Here is a 19,917-nt window from a genome sequence, read left to right on the forward strand (position 1 = left end):
CTCTCCTCTGACACGTCCCCCAACAGCCGATGAGGAGGGTGTTGGCACTAGTAAGCCCGCTGTGTACGTGAAAGAACAAGACCTGTGCAGGCTGACCAGCCGTCCCAAATCAGCAGGGAGCGAAGAGCAAGGACACACACGGCACATCTGCATTCGGGCGTTTGGCTCCACTCCCGCGCCCGAGACCCCTGTCAGTGTCTGGGTGTCCCGGGCCCCGCGGAACCTCTGCCTGGGGTCTCCCCAGGCTGCAAGCAGGGCGCAGCAGGCCCGGGCCTCCCGGAGGCTCGCTCAGATGGTTGGCAGGGCTCACGTTCTTGCAGCAACAGGACTGAGGGCCCTGCTGCCTGGGGGCTGGGGGCTGGAGGCTGTTGCTGGTCGGAGGGGCTGCCTGCTGGTCCCCATGCCGGCCTCCACCCTTCATCAGCCGAGCAGGTTCGGTGTCCGAGGAGTCCTACCAGCCGTGACCACACAGCACAGTCTCCGGAGGGACACTCCATGCCCTTTGCCGTACCCCATTCCAGTCTCAGTCCTGCTCACGGGAAGGGGGGTCACGGAAATACGGAGCGGGAGCGGGGGTCCCGTGCAGGCGTGTGGGCCCCCCCGGGCGTCTGGGCGTTCCTGTCCTGTACAACATCATGAGGGTACCACCGTCTGCTCTCAGACTGAGCGGAGGCCATGGGCCCTGACGCGTGTGGGGGCAGCCGTGAGCAGGAGCGTAGCTCGGGAAGGAGGCCATGACCCCCGTGCCTGGGTCAGACGCTCAGGCATCGGGTCCCAGCTGCGGGGATGAGCTCAGGGGCTCATGTTCGGGAGATGGGGGTGGTGAGGACATCCTGGGCTGACCTCGTGGGGGGCTGGATGGGCTGGGAGAGGGAGAGCCAGGAGGTGAAGGCGAGTCTGAGGCAAGGTGGCCCGGGAATGGGCAGGTTGGAGCCGCTGAGGATGGCAGAAGGCACGGCTGGATTCTTTTCTCCAGCTGGGGGTACACAGCCTCTAATTTCTGTGGTGTGCTCCTAGAAACAAAGAAATTCTTCAGTATGCCCTGTTGAATCGTTCGCTGGCCGTGCTGCATGACGGGACACGAGCGGCGGGCCAGGGATCCCCAGACCGTGGTGAGGCCGAGCGCAGGTGTGTGTTTGTGGGTGTGGCAGCGCGGGCGAGCGTGGGAGACGGGACGGCTCCTACCTGTCCAGTAAGTCTCTGGCCTCCTAGGACACAGGGCAAGAGAGTGACAGTCACAGTGGGTCCCCAGGTTCCTGCCACCTGCAACCCCCTCCCCAACCTGTCAGCGGGCACCACGCAGAACCAGAGGGGGCACCGCTCCCCAGTGCCCTACTCTGCCCCGCGCGTCACAGGGAAGCCTGTCCCTGTCACACCAGCCAGCAGGTGCCCCCGGCTACCGAGGAGGAGCGCAGCCTTCAGGGGGCCTCGCGGTCTGCACCTTCAGCGTGTCCATGCCCAGTCCCTTGGTGGTCTTGTCCAGAGCGGCGACCAGGCTGCGGAGCTGCGCTGTGGCCCGCGACACGTCCAGGATTCTGGCACCCGGGGCCGGCGTGTCCTCCAGCAGGTCTGGCCACTGCTTGAGGGGGGCATCCTGCTCCCTCCTGCTCTGTGGCTGGCTCTCCAGCTCAGCCTCCAGCCTGCAGGTCCCACAGCCTACCTGGGCCTACAGAAAGCAGATTCCCAGAGACTCGCTGTCGGTGCGCCCCTCCCGGCCCTTCAGCCTCTGGATATCCCCGCGAGAACGCTTTCCCCCACCCCACGCTCTCAGACTATCCACAGAGGCCACAGCACAGCCTGCCTGGAGCTCCCTGCCCGTCCCAGGCGGAGGAGAGACCCCACATTTACGGGAGCAAGAGGGGCAGACAGACAGTCTTTGGGGGCCTCGCGGTCTGCACCTTCAGCGTGTCCACGCCCATCAGAGACAAAGGCCTACGGTTTGTGTGATTTCCAGTGGTGAGCTGCTCGTCGGCTTTGATGGTCGCTCATCCGGGCGGATGAGACTGGCTTCGACGCACGTTTAAACCACACGAAGATCACAGGGCTGGATGTGACCTGAGTCACCCAGCCCGCAGGCTTCTGGCCCCCAGGCCCCCCTCCCGACACACCCATCAGGCTGCTCAGACATGGTGGCCAGAACAGGGCATCCGGCTGCCAGGACCCTCAGAGGCGCCCCTCCCGAGACCCCGTGAATCCCACCTGCACTGCCCACAGCTTCTCCTCTTCCTGCGCTCTGAGCCGGCAGAGCGCCCTCAGGTCTCTTCGGAGTCTCCTCCTCCTGCGGCTGAGCCGTTCCTAGAGAGATGCACACACCTGTCTGTCAGCCTGGGGGTGCAGGGGTGCTTGATGGCATGCACCGGGCGGTTGTGATCCCAGGATGAGGTACAGGAAAGTTCTGCCGAAAACCAGAGCATGCTGGAAGCGCCGTGCTTGGGGCAAGGGGCACCCGAGCTCACTGAATAGAGGATGTCGGGGAAAGCAATGGGTAATTGTTTAAAGCCTTAACTACACAAAAATAACACAGTAGCAGGACTTTTTCCATTGACTCCAGGGTGTTTTCTGCCAACATCTAAAAGCTGTATGGGGATCCGGGCAACTGTGCACCCAGTGAAGCCAGTCTAGCAGGACTGACTCCGCGGAGACGCAAAGCCTCTGGCACCTCCTCCCCCGTCCTGGCTACGTGGACAAGAGCCCCAGGGCCCACACACCCACAGCCCGAGGAGGCAAGGCCTCTCTCTCAATCCCAAATCAGTGTCTCGATGGGTCCCTATGTCCCTGAAGCTACAGATATATTGAATGATTTCAGTTCCTAAAAAATCTGCTTTCAAGTTTTTTATAAACAAGGGAAACTAAACTAAGCTGGTGCTGCTATCGACATAGGATTTCGTGATGAAAGTGGAAGGGAAGGTGGGGGTGTCAGCAAAGGGCAGCCCCTGTCGGACCAGCTACAGGTGTGTGTGCCCTGCAGGATGACAGGACCGACAAAGCCGTGGAGATAAAACGGTACAGTCCCAGGGCAAGACCACACAGAAACTGTAGAACGTAATCAGTGAGGAAGGGGCCAAGTCTGGAGAAGACCACGCTGTGAAAACTGGCTCACAACAATAGAGAAAAACTAAGCTGGGTCGCTCCCTGGACCCATATGTGACTCTAGATGGAGTAAGGACCCAAGCGTGAAGGTAAAACTATAAAGTTAGCAGAAAATAATGTCAAAGAATAAATCGTGACCTGTGGGGAGGGAAAGCTGTCTGGAGATGAACCCCCATCAACAGTCACTATTGTGGTTCAGTGACAACACCATGGACAAAATTCACAGCGAAAGGCCAGGTTGAGAGGTCACAGCACAGTGTCCAAAACCAACAAGAGACTTGGATGTGGAATACGGAAAGGAAAGCCGGCACATCAGTAGCAAGACAGGAACCCAAGAGAAAGGTTCGCAAAGAACATGAATAGTTAATTCCCAGAAGCAGGCATGCAAAGGGCAGTGTGTGAATTGATGCCCAAGCTCACCAGTGACCAGAGAAATGGAAACTCACAGAACGACGAAACATTATTGGATGTCCGTCAGACTAATACCAATCAGACACCTGGATAACCCCTGGGCAAGAGGAGATGACGGTGATGTAAGGACTTGTGGGCAAGCTGGTGACAGGTGCACGGGCTCAGCCATCTAAGTGTGCTTTCCTCTATGATCCAGTGGTCCTGTCTCTGGGTAAGTGTCCCAGGGGCTCCCTCACGTCGGTGCTAAGAGGAAGGCTCACGACAGCATCCCTGTGCCACCAGAGAGATGGGGTCACGTCCAGTCCGCTCCTGGGAATGTGCGAGGGCAACGTAGCAGTGAGGAAAAGCAAGAAACAGAACGAGCCTACAATAGTATTGTGTTAATTCAGCACATAAGCACACGATGCAGCAATATGTTTTACCAAGCCATCTACAAATAAAAATCCAAGAAAGACTTCAAAGTTTGCCCTGGGAGGGGGAGGGACAGTAATTAAGTAGAAAAATAAGTAAGACAAGAAGGGCATTTGTGGGCTGAAGATAAGGATGTGCTGTTAACTGAAGAGTAGGTTTCATTCACTAGATCTTTCCCGCAGCACGTCAGAAAAATATTTTTAGGAGATGTTGTTGTTGCTGTTGGCTCTTTATGAGGAGCATTTTTTTTTTTATCATTTTTTGCCTCGTTTCCTCTTGTAAACTCTCAAAATGCATTGCTTTGGTAAAGGAGAGCCTAGAGTTGGAGGAGGTGACTTCGGAAGTTCTTCCTGGCCCTCAGAGTCTGTGGATGAATCGAGGCCAAAGGCCAGAGGTCAGCAGAGACGTCCAAGCAGTCAGAAAGCCAAGTAGGCAGAGTGGACAGGAATGTCACCAGGTGTCACCTGCAGCATTTGGCAGAAGGAGTTGGGCGGGGGGTAAATGGGTACCGTGGATGATCCCGAGGGTCCTGTGGCAGAGGTGGAGGGGAGATGGGGAGGGGAGATGTCCAGGTGAATGCAAAAGCTCCAACAAGCAAACAGACGGCCCTCACCTCACGTTCCCAGGCTGTTCTTTCTCTACTCTCACAACCCACCTTCTGGGCCCCACTTCCTCGGGGCCCCTGCGCTGCTCAGCCAGGGGCTGGCTTCTCTTTGGAAACCTCTCCCTCCAAGGTCCCCAGAGATCTCTGGGAATGCAATCCATCCAGAGGGCCTCTCTTCTTTGAGGTGACTGTCCCCACGTCCCTCCCCATTTCCCCCACCCTCACCCATCCTTGCTTGCCCTGGACCCTCCCACTGCTGCCCCTCTGCCTCTGCACTTTTCCCGGGGAAGGGAGCCTTCCTCAGGTTGCTTCTTGAACCCTTCTCCATCTCCACACTGTGCCCTTAATTTTCCATTCTGGAGGCTTCAGATTTCATCCTAATTCCCAACACAGATATTTTCCCCTAACAGTCGATCCCACGTTTCCAGCTGAGAGCTAAGTCTCTCCTACTGCCCTATCAGCAGCTCAAAGTCAACATGGAACATCAAGCATCATCTTGTTTGCCAGTCTTCTGTGCAGTCCACTGCTCTGTCATTGGACTCACCATCTGCTGTCCTCCTGCTGGACACCTCAGTCATATTTCATCTTTGACCCATGTTATTCCTCTCTTCAAAATGACTTCTCATTACCAAAGATAAGCCCAAACTCCTTAACCCCGTGTCCAAGGCTCTCAGGGACCTGACCCCACACTCCATTCCCAGTGCTTCCCCCCCGCCAGGCTCCCCACTAACCAAAGGAATTACGTGTGGCTTCCTGAACACACCCCATGCGGCCACACCCCCTCTAGCCTTATCGCCGACTTCCCTCTGCCAGGAATGCTACCTGTTTCTGCCTGTCAGAATCAGGCCGATTCTCAAGATCCAGGTGAAAAGCCACAGTCTTACCTCCTGGTATAGTTTAAAATTTATTTTTTTAATTTAAATTCAATTAGCCAACATATAGTATATCATTGGTTTCAGATGTAGTGTTCAATAATTCATCAGTTGTGTATGACACCCAATGCTCATCAGGTTCCTTCCTTAATGCCCATCCCCTAGTTACTCCATCCCTCACCCCCTCCCCTCCAGCAACCCTCAGTTTGTTTCTTATGATTAAGAGTCTCTCATGGTTTGTCTCCCCCTCTGCTTATATAGTTTAAAACTTTAATAAAAAGTTTGAAGTCAACTGCAAACATTGTGTAAGTGAAAAAAGAAAGCAAAGGTAGTAATAAAGATAAATGCATGAAATAATCAAAGATAATACAGACCTATCATCGCCAATATTCAAATGAATAAGGTAAAGTCCACTTTTTTTAATGGATCCCTCCATTTTTGCATTAAAATAACATTTAGTAGGTGAATGTCATACGAATGTGCACTCATTAGAATTAAAAATCAAAATTGTATAAACTTTTGCTTTCCTAAAATATCCCGCAGAGAAAAAAAGGACAGATTGAAATACAGGGAATAGTGCAAGACCTCTTTTGTCATAATGAATATTTTTAACCGTTTGTGATCCTATCAGATATGAGATAAAATGTGGTTTCACAGTAAGAAAAACTGACCAAAAAGGGCACTGAGTAGTAATGAAATGTGAGAATCTAGCAACATTGAAATTCCTTCTCAAAAGCTTTGTTCGCAAAATGCATAACAGAAGTGGCTAACAGACCAAAATTTACATTTTCCTAATACAGTAGCCAAAACAAATTACCAGCTTTCAAAAATATGCTCCCTATGAAGCCAAAAGTGTCCCAAAATATGAATAAGAATGAAATCACCCATTACATTTTATGAGGGGGAATGGTGTTGATGACCAAACCTGACAACGTCCACATGACCGTGCATCTAGAAAAGATCCAGAAAGTAGCTTACAGGAAATATGAGCCCAGCAGACTCTCATTTGAATCTACAATACTAACTGCCTGAAAATGAATGTTATAATACAGAAAGAGCATTTTTAAGCTTTTTATTGTATTTATATAGTTTTTATACATATATTAGTTATACATCTATATATATGTTAGTTTTTAATTTTTTTCTTCTTTTCCTTTTCTTTTCTTTCTTACGACCTTTCTTCTAACAAGCTTCTCATAACAAGCAGACCAAAACGCACCTAGGTACTAGCTTCCTATATGTATATTATTTTATCTTATGTTATTTTTAATTTTTTAATTTTTTTCATTTTTATTTTTAATTTTTTTATTCTTATTTCTTTTTTCTATTTTTTCTTTCTTTTTTATTTCCTCCAAAATGACAAGATGGAGGAATTCACTCCAAAAGAAAGAACAGGAAGAAATGACAGCCAGAGATTTAATCAATGCAGATGTAAGTAATGTCTGAACTTAGAATTTAAAACAATGATTATAAGGGTACTAGCTGGGCTTGAAAAAGCATAGAAGACACTAGTAAGAATCCCTTACTGCAGAGATAAAAGAACTAAAATCTAGTCAGGCTGAAATAAAAAATGCTACAACCGATATGCAGTCCCAAGTGGAAGCCATAAAAACAAGGATGAACGAATCAGAAGAGTGAATCAGTGATACAGAAGATAAAATGATGAGAAATAAGGAAGCTGCAATGAAGAGGGAAAGAAAACTATTAGATCACAAAGGTAGACTTAGGGAACCAAGTGATTCCATAAAGCAAAATAATATCCCTATTATAGGAGTCCCAGAAGAGGAAGAGCAGGGAAAGGGGGGAAGAACGTTTATTTGAACAAATTATAGCTGAGAACTTCCCTAATCTAGGTAAGGAAACAGGCATTCGTCCAAGAGGTACAGAGAACTCCCCTCAAAATCAACAAAAATAGGTTAACACTATGACATAGTATAGTGAAACTTGCGAATTTCAGAGATAAAGAGAAGATCCTAAAAGCAGCTTGGGACAAGAGGTCCTTAACCTACAAGAGTAGACACATTAGGCTGGCCGCTGACCCGACCACAGAGACCTGCAGGCCAGAAAGGACTGGCATGATATACTTAGGGCACTAAATGAGAAAAATATGCAGCCAAGAATATTATGTCCAGCTAGGCTGTCATTGAAAATGGAGAGATAAAAAGTTTCCAGGACAAACAAAACCTAAAAGAATTTGCAAACACCAAACCAGCCCTACAAGAAATATTGAAAGGGGTCCTCTAAGCAAAGAAAGAGCCTAAAAGTAACATAGACCAGAAAGGAACACAGACAATATACAGTAACGGTCACCTTACAGGCAATACAATGGCACTAAATTCATATCTTGCAATAGTCAGTCAGCGTAAATGGACTAAATGCTCCAATCAAAAGACATAGGGTAGGAGATTGGACAACAAAATAAGATCCATTGATATGTTGTCTACAAGAGACTCACTTTTGACCCAAAGACACCTCCAGATTGAAAGTGAGGGGGTGGAGCCATTTATCATGCTAATAGGATATCAAAAGAAAGCTGGAGTAGCAATCCTCATATCAAACAAACTAGATTTTAAACCAAAGACTGTAATAAGAGATGAAGAAGGACACCATATCATAATAAACCTTGTTAAAATGTCTATACTACCCAAAGCAATCTACACATTCAATGCAATCCCTATCAAAATACCATCAACACTTTTTACAGAGCTGGAACAATCCTAAAATTTGTATGGAACCAGAAAAGACCCCGAATCGCCAGAGGAATGTTGAAAAAGAAAAGCAAAGCTGGCGGCATCACAATTCCGGACTTCCAGCTCTATTACAAAGCTGTCATCATCAAGACAGTATGGTACTGGCACAAAAACAGACACATAGGTCAATGGAACAGAATCGAGAGCCCAGAAATGGACCCTCAACTCTATGGTCAACTCATCTTTGACAAAGCAGGAAAGAATGTCCAATGGCAAAAAGACAGTCTCTTCAACAAATGGTGTTGGGAAAATTGGACAGCCACATGCAGAAGAATGAAACTGGACCACTTTCTTACACCATATACAATTCAAACTGGGTGAAAGACCTAAATGTGAGGCAGGAATCCATCAAAATCCTAGAGGAGAGGGCACCTGGGTGGCTCAGTCAGTTAAACGTCTGCCTTTGGCTCGGGTCACGATCCCAGGGTCCTGGGATCGAGTCCCACATCGGGCTCCCTGTTCTTCAGGGAGTCTGCTTCTCCCTCTGCCCCTCCTCCCACTCGTTCTCCTAATCTCTCTCTCTCTCAAATAAATAAATAAACTCTTAAAAAAAATCCTAGAGGAGAACACAGGCAGCAACCTCTGTGACCTTAGCTGCAGCTACTTCTTGCTAGACACGTCTCCAAGGCAAGGGAAACAAAAGCAAAAATGAACTTTTGGGACTTCATCAAGATAAAAATCTTCTGCACAGCAAAGGAAACAGTCAACAAAACTCAGAGGCAACCCACAGAATGGGAGAAGATATTTGCAAATGACACTACGGACAAAGGCCACCATTACTCCCATGTCCGACCCTTGTTTGTTTTCCTCCTAGCTCATAAAAAAACTCACAGTTTGCTTGACTTCTTGTCTGTCTCCCGCCCTCAGCTGCGGAACCCTCACAGCAGGGATGGCATCTGTTTTGTCCACCATATTCCCAGCATATATGGTCATTTCTGACACACTCCAGGAATTTCTTTAAGTCTTTCACAAGTGAACAGATATTGTTAATTTCAGGCTTCCTGTCATAATTTAAAGGCAGACCAAGGACAGGGGTTCTGAATCACCTCTGCTTCCTGCAACACCATACAACATCCTACACAGAGCACAGAGCTGAACAAATCACTGAGTGATTGTGCCGGGCTCGCGAGTGGTGGGGGACCTCTCCCTGTGCCCTGCACCGAGGGAACCTGGCCTCCCTGGCTTTCTAAACTATGTCTTCACTTCCCATCCTCCCCTCCAACCTGGACTCCCCCTTCTCCTATATCAGAACACGTTCTCAAAAAGTAAAGTATCTAAAGGAAGATTCTGAATATTCATCTTCCATTACTGGACAGAAAGACACCCTGGTGAAAATATGTCAGTTTTCCACCCAATCAAATACTAACTGGATTGGGGTTGGAGGGTGGGCAGGTTCATAAAAATAATGATAAAGCCAAGGGGCAAAATAAACATAATGAATATCCACAAAAAATCTAACATATCAGAGTATCATGAGGGTTCTAAGACCTACCTGACGTTAATACACGTTGCAAAGGTGTGTATTTCAAATGCTTGGGCGCACAGGCAGGCAGAGACAGAAGAGGACAGAACAGAAGAGGGAGTCGGGAAAACATGCAGCTATATGTGCATATGAAGCAGGGATCCAAATCCGTGGGGCAACTCTGGATTAGTCAATAAACTGGGACGGGAAAAACCATCCTCACTTGGAAGGTAACTCACACTGTCAGCAAAATGTTATCTTGGATACGCTGAGTCCTCTAAAACATGTGTTGAAGGATGTTCACTGAAACGTTCTATGCGATCTCAAAACAAAACAACAACCTTGAAATAACTCAATGTCCGCCAGTTCATGCACTCATAGAATTGAGTACCGTGTGGTGGTTGAAAAAGACTTCACAAGAATTTATCTACACACACTGATAGGAAAATGGGAAAATGTCCAAGATGTACTTATAGACAACAAAAATGAGTTACAAAAAAAAAAAAACATGGAGAATCCATGGTGGGGAGTGTTAAAGAGTGCATTCACATGCACAGTTCTCTGGAAGGGTGATACACAAAAACCAACAGTGGTTACCTGCGGGAAGCGGGAAGATTTTTATTTTGACTTCATACCTTACAGTGTTGACTGAATGTATTACCAAGAGCATGTAACTTTTATGATAATAAATTAAATAGGATAAAAATAACCACTATAGGAAGGAAGGGAGGGAGGGAGGGAGACAAAGGAAGAGGTAAAAGAGAGAATCATGTACTAATTTCCAGGCTTCAATATATTTTCAGGACAGACAAATACCATATGATTTCACTCCTGTGTGGTATTTGAGAAACAAAACAAATGAGCAAAGGGAAGAGAGAGAGAGGAAACCATAAAACAGACTGTGAACTCTGGAGAGCACCCTGATCACCCGAGGGGAGGTGAGTGGGGATGGGGGAAACGTGATGGGGATGAAGGAGAGCACTTGTTGGGACGAGCATGGGGCCATGTATGGAGATGATGAATCACTACATTGCACACCTGAAACTAACATTACACCGTATGTTAACTATACTGGAGTTTAAATTTTAAAAACCATAGTTACAAAAGTCTCATGAAATATATATATATTTGCAGGATAATTATCAGCATATGCAAAAGCTGATTACATCTCCCACCAAATTTCTAGTTCTATCAAGCAGGGGAACCATGTAGTCTAGGCCTGAAAGATCTGTGCATTCTCAGGCTCAAGTCCATCCTACAGATGAGCAAACTGAGGGCAAAGCACGCTTCCTGGGAATGCATCACCACAGAGACAGCGCTGCTCAGACTCCTATCAATGCACTGACACGTATATGGTGGAAAAGTCAGGGCAAGTGTCCAAAGTAGGATGAAGCAGAAGAACCAGGAAACTGTTAGTTCCGGAACCTGTGTGGGCAGAGGGTAGGAGGGAGCTCTGGGGCAGGTGGTGGCCTGGCCTTACCTTGTAGTGGCTGAGTGCATCTTCAATGGCCAGCTCATGGTGCCCCTGGTGCTCAGGCGACACCAGGCACTCCCCGCACAGAAGAAGTCTGCTCTCCTCACAGAAATAGCACACTTTCTTCTGGTGGCTGGAGCAGAGGTAGCCCGCCCCCAGCACCCCCTCGGAACAGGGCTTCCGGCACAGGGGACAGCGGAGGGCTCCGGAGGCTGAGGCCTTCACCACGTGCCGAGCCAGGCACCCTCGACAGAAGTGGTGTCTGCACTCGGTGCTCACAGCGTCCTTCAGGAGCTCCTGGCAGATGGGGCAGATGCCCTCTCCCCGGCCATCCTCCTGTGGGGGAACCATGGCCTCTGCTGGCCTCCCGGCCCCAGGGCCTCCTTCTCCCACTGGGTTTTGGAGGGCCTGAACCAAGGCAGTCCAGACAAGAAGGCCCAGCTGGGGGGGCAGCCCCCCGGCAGCGAAGAGAGCTCGGCTCGGCCCCCAACGTCAGGCAACTGCCTGCTCTCTCTGTGGCTGGAACCACAGCCCGACCACGCACGCCCCAGTCTGCACCCGTGGCAAAGCTCTCTGCTCAGCCTTGATGCGCTCCCTCCAGCCGCTGAAAATCTCTTCTTATTTGTCACACGTCGGGAGCAAACCGGCGATTCAGAAGCCACTGTTTTCCTCTCAGAGCTTTCTGTGTTTGCTCAGCTCAGAGTGACAAGGCCAGAGCGTCATGAACTTTGAAGCTGGTTGTCTTTGCTGACGGGCCCAAGGTGGAGACAGTGCGGCAGGGGCTCGGTGTGTCCTCCCCCACACGGGACAGCAGGAGGCTCGTGGCAACAGCCCAAGAATTTGGCTACTGCCACCGAGTCCAGCCATTGCATCCGTGTCTCTTTCTCTCAGCCAACATCCTTTCTGGGGTTACATGGATTCCACGGTGAGAGAGAAAGAGAAAGAGAACAGGGCGTGTGGAGCAGACCAGGGACCTGTGCAAAGTCTGAAGGCCTTTTCCCTTCCTTTCAGAGTGTCTCCAAAGAGGGGCCAAGACGGCCGCACTTATCTTAAACATCCTCACTCCTGCATCCGCAAACCGCTTGCCTGGTCCTCCTCCCGAGAAGCTCCCTTGGGCTCCACTCCAGGACGTCTTCCGGGCTGTCTGGACAGAGGGCCAGCAGGTGAACGGCTCTCTTTCCCGAGTGCCAGTTTGGACAATGCCCGTGTGTCGGGAACACTGGGGGAGAGGTGAGGAGCCTCCCCTCTCTGGAAACACTGGATTGCCAGGAAGGTGAAGCTCGCGGGGCCGGGTGACGGGTCTAGGGTAGCAGACAGGTGAGGTGGACGTTGGCTGGAGAAGGTGTGGCTTGTTTGCACACAGGGCGGAGGAAGGTCTCCGTGCGTTCCGTGTGAATATGACACAAGTGAGAGCCAACTGTCAGCGTGAACACTCCCCAGAACCCCAGCTTGTGCAGCCCTGGGTCCGGTGTCCCTGAACCCCACATCTACGCACGACCCCGGGACGGCCCCGCCCACTGTCTTGGGGCTGACCCCCGCCCTGACACCAGGCTGCCCGGGGGTCCCGCTGATGAGGCTGACAGGAGGGTGCCGGGCTGGCTCCGTCGCTGGAGCCTGCGACTCTTGACCATGAGTCCAAGCCCCTCGTGGGGTATAGAAATGACTTAAAAATGAAATCTTTAAGAAACGAAAACAGCTGCCACAGATGCTGCAAAAGTCCGGGGTTCTTGGGAGAGCCTCACTCCGCAGCCCCTCTCCCCCTCTGGCCCCGGCCTGCTGCCCAGGTCCTTGACTTCCGCTCCGAGGAGGCAGCTCCCGGGAAGCTCCGCGCGTGGGTGGGGTGGCATCCTCCTCACTGCCCGCACCACCTCATTGCGTGGCTTCCCTGAGCCGGGGAGCTCGTGCCCACTCTCCTCTTCCAAGCTGGCCTCCACAGAGCTGCCTCTCGAAATGCACACGCACGCACGGGGGCTGTGTGCAGGAGGCCCCCAGCTTCTCCCCACCCGCCCCCTGAACATCCAGCATGGAGCCCCTTCCACTCCTTCACTTGCTCAGTCCAGCGACCTCCCTCTGAAACGTGGCAGAACTGAGATTTCACCTCCTGAAATCAGCAATGCAGGACAGCACCCCAGCTCCACCTGACCGAATCTGTTCTTCAGCCTCTAATCCTTGATCCTTCCACATTTCTGTCCTATTTCATGATGTGAGATGGGGAACCTGCCCATGGCCCCTTGGGGCAAATGGAGAGCCAGGACCCAGGTCCCGATGTGTGTCGTGCTGAGCACAGGCTCCCTCACCACAGAATGTCGTGTCTTAGAGCTCAGCACATGCTTCATAAGTGGATGGGGGACCAACAGCTGGATTCTGGACAGACGGGAAGAACCAGCACCTTAGACCATCTGGTAGTGTCTACAGTCACTCGGTGCTCTCTTGATTTTCCTACCGGCTAACTGAACAACTGCAAGGCAGGGGTCCACTCTATCCGAGTTCACACCAGCTTAAGAACGTTTCAGTGAAGACATCGTGCAAGGAAAGACAGAGTCAGCCCCATCTAGAAAGATCTGCGTGGAGGGAGTTCGGTCAGGACCCTGAGATGATATTGCATGGGGACACACGGTGACGGCACTCGTGGTGATGAGCCGCGCGTACTGCGCGTGACTGTCCATCCTCCATGTTGTGCGCCTGAAACGCAGTAACACTCTTGTCCACTATGCTTCAGTAATAAATAGTTTCTTAAATCTCTCCGTGGAAAAAAAAACATAAACGCAATGTCAAGAGATGAATGACCAAATGAAATCGTAAAAACAAACATGTTTACAACTATCATCAAATTCAAGGGCTGATTTGCCGACATAGCGAGAGTGCTTACAAACACAAAAGTAATATTAACTTTAGGTAGAAAATTGGGCAGAGTAAATGGACACTTCATAGAAAAACTACAAAATAACTCATAAGAAGATGCTCAATCTCACTCACATGAAGAAAATCCCTTTAAAATGACACTGAAATCAGATGTCTGGGTGAGTAGAGGACAGGGCGGGGACCCCACCTGCACATTTTAACTTGGAACAAAGTTTAAACCATTACTTAAGTTTTCACATGATTTAGAAGAGGAACAATCGGTCACTAGAATGAAAGGAATTCTAGACTCAGCAAAACGTCTGGGCGTCAAGGCACCTGGTGGCTCAGTCGTTGAGCGTCTGCCTTCGGCTCAGGTCATGATCCCAGGGTCCTGGGATCGAGTCCCCTGTCGGGCTCCCTGCTCAGTGGAAAGTCTGCTTCTCCCTCTCCCTCTGCTGCTCCCCCTGCTTGTGCGTGCTCTCTCTCTCTGTCAAATAAATAAATAAAATCTTTAAAAAAAAAAAAAAAAAGCCTGAATCATGGTCCTCTAATTCCAGAGGTTTAGAGCTCCCTGTTTGGGGGCCCTTCGGCCTGCATCCCGGACAGTGGGTCAGGTGTCCCAGCTGGGAATGGAGGTGCAGTTATTGGAGGATGCTGTTATTACCCCGTCTCAGGCCTATGTGGCCTAGCTCCTGCATAGAGTAGGTGCTTAATATGTTTTTGAACGATTTTAGCTCCTGTAAAATATCGCAGCCAGAAGTCAGATGATTTGCATCTTTTCCCTCTGCTTGGCCCCCTGTTGCTGCCTCAGTCGGAGGCTTCCCTGCATCCTCCCTGCGGCCACCCTGAGCTACTCACATCAGCTTGAGCCCCGCTCAGCCGGTTTCCTGCCTGAGACCTTCCCGACCACTCACTCTTCGTCCCTTCGGGGCCCCCACGGACAGCTGGGCAGGCCGCCCACTGCACATGTGCAGGCCGCAGAGAGGGCGGCCCTCCAGGGGAGGCCACATCCAGCCGTCCACTCTGCCCCTTGGCGGTGGAGCTTACATGAGCCTGTGGCCCCCCTGAGCCACAGGGCCATCCAGATCCTTCCCTCTGCTCCTGGTCTCCGTACTGATTCTTGGATGCATCATCACCACCTCAAATTCAAGGTACCTTCTGAATTATTCTTACCTGGATTACCTGCCCCCCAGCCTGGAACAGGCAAAGGAGGGTGTCCTTCAGCTGTGCGTGGCCCTGTCTCTCCGTGGGCCGCAGGGGGCGCTGTCCCCCAACACAGGGCGCAGCTCCATGCACTTCTCTGGACCGGACAACGCTGCCAGGACCCAGGGGCCCTGCAATATTTCTTTTTAAAAAGGATGGCTTCCCGGAGGGCAGGGGGGATGGTTGAAACAGGCAGTGGGAATTAGAGAAGACACTTATCAGGATGAGCACTGAGTGATGTATAGAATTGCTGAATCACTGTACTGTAAGCCTGAAACTAATAGGGCCTTGTGTTAACTACAGTGGAATTAAAATAAAGAACTTGGGGCACCTTGGTGGCTCAGTCCGTGGAGCGCCCAACTCTGGATCTCCGCTCAGGTCATGATCTCAGGGTGCTGAGGTTGAGCCCCACGTTAGGCTCGGCATTGGGCTCCATGCTGGACATGGAGCCTACTTTAAAAGTAAATAAATCAAATAAAAAACGTAACTAAAAATAAAAAGGATAGCTTTAAAGCGGGCATTGTAATTCCTCAGGACAAGAGATTTCTGGCCAAGGCAAGTTAACTGTCAATGCATAGATCTGGGAGGGGAAGGGGGCATCCAGCGGTGCAAGAGGAAGAAGGGTCTAGCCCAGGAGAGTCAGCCTGCAGGGCAGCCCGGGCCAGGGGGCCCAGGAAGGAGGCTTGCCAGGAAAATGTCAAAGAAGTAAGAACAGAACGTCTAATACTGAGCCTTAAGGTATCTCTGGAATTATGAAAAGCAAGGTCGAAGGAGCAGGGTGCCCCAAGATGCAAGACTCGGGAGACTTGGAGAACTCAGTAAACACCTTAGGAGCTGCTGCTGAAAGCAACCCATCCTTGGTGGAGGCTCCGGATTCTGCCCAAGAGCAGGAAGGGCACTGAGGCAACCAGCCCTTCCTCCAGGCTGTTAAAGGACCCTTGAGTCCTAAACACCATATGATCCACTCACATGTGCAGCATAAGGAATAGCGGGGAGGAAGGACCACAGGGGAAGGGAGGGAAAACTGAAGGGGACGGAGTCAGAGAGGGAGGAGAGCCACGAGAGACCCTGGACTCCGGGAAACAACAGAGGGTTTCAGAAGGGAGGGGGCTGGGGGCTGGGGGCGGGGGTAGCCGGGTGATGGACACCGGGGAGGGCACGTGATGTAACGAGCACTGGGTGTTGTGCGCAACTGATGAATCGCTGACCTCTACCCCTGAAACTAATAAAACACTGTATGTTAATTTAATGGAATTTAAATTTTAAAAAACTAAAGAAATAAGATTAACTGAAGCTGGAAAAAAAAAAAAGAATCCTTGAGTCCTGCGGAGTCAGCCAGACGGACCTACGTAGACACTCTGACTGTAGGGGTGGTAGGAAGGGCCAAATCCCCCCACCCCCAGGGACATTTGTGTGCGGGGCTGTCAGCTCTGGGTTAGAAACACCTGTTTCAACAAAAGGATGGCGATACGCAATTAGCCCCTTCCCCATAAAGGGGGATTTGTGAACCTCCAGTTCCAGACTCGCGGAGGGAGGCGTGCAGGAGAATCAACAGCAGCTCACAGGACAGGCAAGGCAGAGTGAGGGTCAGTGGACGCCTGCCGGCACAGAGGACTCCAGAGGCCACGTGGCTGCCAGAGTGCGGGGGGGGGGGGGGGGGGGACACGCACAGGACAATCCTACAGCAAGCTCCTCACTCACTCACACTGGCCCTTTCCAAGGCCCCGCGATGCGCCCCAGCAGTGTATTCATGCCATCACACTCGTTTGTACAATGTGCAGAATATATTAGAACCACAGTTAAGATTGCTGTCTCTTTCTACTTCAACTTCGCCCTGTCACATTTTCCTTTGTGTCAGGTGGCATTTTGGGGCGAGATCCAGCTGGGGAGAAATGGAGCTGGGCTCACGTGGTTTGGGGGTTCATTAGTTCTTGCCAGGTGTCTCTGCATACAAAGGGCTTCCAGGAACACCTCTGCCGCCCACTGAGACAACTCACCCGGCATCCGGGATTAAAGTGCAGGGCCCACAGATGTGTCACGGTAAGAATATGTCATGTGACTCCCTGCACCAGAAATCTGGGGACGGCAGAGCCAGCAAACCCTCCCAACCCCCAGACAATTGTAAGTGCACGATTCAGTCCATCAGTGTCTGGTCAAAGTGCAAGTTCTCTTCTTCAGGAATATACTTATTTATATTTGTATTACTATATACAATTCTCTACAGCATAAAATAAAATTATATTTCACATGTTTCTATATGAAATCAACAGAAGTTATTCTGACATCAGGAAGTGAATGGAAAGAAAAATATTTTCAGATCAAACCCAAATCAACAACTGAGGAGATAAACTTTTAAATAGAAGATACTCCTAGATCTCTTGAAAATCAATTGATGAAAAAGAATAAACCTATAAGCACATTGAAATTTTTAAAATTTCTTGTTGATTTGGCATGAAATACGGGCATCTACAAAGAATCTAGAACTCATAATACACTTTTACAATGAATGAAAAATAAGCACACCAATGACCTTTAGCAATTTAAAGTCAGTCACCGCCCAAGAAAACTTGAAATGCCCTTAAATCGTACAGCTCACCTAAGAATGTCTTGATAGAAGTTTTCCCAAAGTTAACAATACTGAAAACGGACATTACCAATAATCACTGTAAACTGAAATTAACTTTTCTAAACTTTCAATTTAAAAACCTCAAGTTAACCATGCTAGAGGAAATATCAAATTATTCATTCTTGTCAGAGAAAATGTATTAAAAATTGTTGTCAAATAAAGATGGAATCAAAAGGTATTAAGCTAAAAATATAGGGGAAATATATAGGTGATCAGACAGTTAAAAATGTGTTTGTGGATGTTTTGATGTTTTGGTCATCTTTTTAATATTTGTAATTTGATGTTATTGCAAGTAAATATTCACTTTGGCTCCTAATTACATTTTCCCATTTTTGGATCCTTTTTATTTTTTATTTTTTCCATTTTATTTTGCGGGGCTTGAACTCACCCCTGAGATCAAGGGTCAGATGCTCTACCGAGTGGGCCAGCCGGGCGGCCCTGTGTCCTTTTTTTGACGGGGCCCAGCGATGTGTCAGCTTCGAGCCCCACCAGCCTGGGGCTGCCCCCCACTCCTCCCGCCCAGGACAGTGTGGGGATGGCGAGTGCCCCGCCGGGAGAGTGGCTGTGAGGTCCTAACGCAGAACTGGGAGTGGCTCCAGGGGCAGTGGCATGTGGGGGACAGCGGCAGGTGGGGTGACGGCAGGTGGGGGTGACGGCAGGTGGGGGCCGCGGCAGGTGGGGGACAGCGGCAGGGGGGGTGACGGCAGGTGGGGTGACGCGGCAGGTGGGGTGCAGAGACAGGTGGGGGCCGCGGCAGGGGGGGTGCAGAGACAGGTGGGGGCCGCGGCAGGGGGGGTGCAGAGACAGGTGGGGGCCGCGGCAGGGGGGGTGCAGAGACAGGTGGGGGCCGCGGCAGGGGGGGTGCAGAGACAGGTGGGGGCCGCGGCAGGGGGGGTGCAGAGACAGGTGGGGGCCGCGGCAGGGGGGGACAGCGGCAGGTGCGAAGCCGGGTGCGCGCCCCGCCAGTGCGCCCCGCGGCCACGAGCTCAGGAGCCTGCGCTCCGCGCTGTTTTCCGTTCCGCCCGCGCAGCTGCCGACTTCTAGGCAGGGCTCCACCTGCACGGAAAGTGGGGCAATAAAATCAGGATTGACCCCAAATCCGTTGATTTTTAAACTCCCTCAGTCCCCCAGGCGCGGGGGGCGCGCGCCCGGCTCCTCCCCGAGCGCGCCCACCGGCCACCCGCGCCCCAACCACGCCAACGTTCCCAACGGCCACCCAACGACAGACGGTCCCCTGACCAGGGCCGCTCGGCCACCCTACACTCAGCCGCTCTCGGCCACGGAGGCGCCGCCCGGGGGGAACGTCCGCCGACTGTCCGCGCCGCCACCGTCTGGCCTGCCCGACCCCGCACTGCGGTCCTGCAGCAGAGCGCCGTCTCCATCCGACAGATGGAGCGCCGCGCCCCGGGGTCCTGAAAGGGTGCTCACCAAAGCCAGTTCCGCAAGTGACTCTGGAAAAGATCAACACTCCATTTCCCACCAGAGAGGCAGCCTCAGAAAACTGACCTTTTTCGCTGTGGGAACCTCAGCCCTTCAAGTCAGCCCTGCACCAATCCACTTAGCAAAAGCTCTAGGAACAGTTCAGCCCAAACCAGTGGGATGGAGAAGCTTTGTCTAAAAGTGGAGGCCTCTGAAATCTTTGTTCACTTACAGGTTTTTAATGCATCATTAACACCACTGAGTGTTTTCTGTTCAGCTCCTCTTTCTGCCTCTAGAGCTGACTCAGCTCCAAGCTCCTGTCACATCCTGGTCTGCAAACTGAGACCTATCAGGGGCCCTAAGGCCTCAGGGCAGCTCCTGCTGTTGGTGTTGAACGGAAGCTAGAATTCCTGGGCGTGCAGCCTGGGTCTTCTGGATGCAAGATTGGGGGCGTGGGGGCTGTGTGTGAGCTCAAGACTTTCCTACTAAAGGAAACAAAGGAAAGCAGGTTTTCTGAAAGCCAACCCCTGAGAAACCAGAGCCTGGATCACAAAGGGTTTCCACCTCCTCGGGTGCACTGAGGAATTCCAACTTCCTTCAAGTGAAGACAACTAAAAAGTCTGGATAAAATATTTTTAAAGTATCTGAAAAATTCAAAATTTGGGAAAGGAAAGGGTGCTGTAGAGGGGAGCCAGGCACCTGGGGTTGCTTCTGTCTAGGGACATTTGCTGACTTTGCAGGCTGGTGAGATGCC

The 19,917-nt window shown here is 50.8% G+C and overlaps 1 protein-coding gene across 2 annotated transcripts; it reads right to left on the minus strand.

The window, feature by feature from the left end:
- Nucleotides 1-732: 732 nt before the first annotated feature.
- TRIM40 (tripartite motif containing 40) lies at nucleotides 733-12,307 on the minus strand. 2 transcript variants are annotated; one of them, XM_027603340.1, is made up of 5 exons: nucleotides 11,081-12,307; nucleotides 2,200-2,295; nucleotides 1,442-1,666; nucleotides 1,186-1,208; nucleotides 733-1,013 (listed from the first exon to the last, which is right to left on the minus strand). In XM_027603340.1, the coding sequence occupies exons 1-5, from the start codon at nucleotides 11,423-11,425 to the stop codon at nucleotides 761-763; spliced, it is 942 nt and encodes a 313-aa protein (XP_027459141.1). In that variant the 5' UTR covers nucleotides 11,426-12,307; the 3' UTR covers nucleotides 733-760. The 2 variants fall into 2 exon arrangements, with proteins under 2 accessions (XP_027459141.1, XP_027459142.1); XM_027603341.1 differs by lacking the exon at nucleotides 1,186-1,208 and having other exon boundaries at nucleotides 759-1,013.
- Between the last annotated feature and the right edge of the window lie 7,610 nt (nucleotides 12,308-19,917).

This window comes from Zalophus californianus, chromosome 7 (genome assembly GCF_009762305.2).
Source record: "Zalophus californianus isolate mZalCal1 chromosome 7, mZalCal1.pri.v2, whole genome shotgun sequence".
NCBI classification, from domain to species: domain Eukaryota; kingdom Metazoa; phylum Chordata; class Mammalia; order Carnivora; family Otariidae; genus Zalophus; species Zalophus californianus.

Bases quoted from the DNA above. Each gene is read 5' to 3' on its own strand.
- TRIM40 (XM_027603340.1), bottom strand. From the start codon at position 11,425: ATGGTTCCCCCACAGGAGGATGGCCGGGGAGAGGGCATCTGCCCCATC. The intron at 1,667-2,199 runs GTGGGATTCACG...TGCTTTCTGTAG, and splicing joins AGAAGCTGTGGGCAGTGCAG to GCCCAGGTAGGCTGTGGGAC. The intron at 1,014-1,185 runs GTAGGAGCCGTC...CTTTGTTTCTAG, and splicing joins GCCAGAGACTTACTGGACAG to GAGCACACCACAGAAATTAG.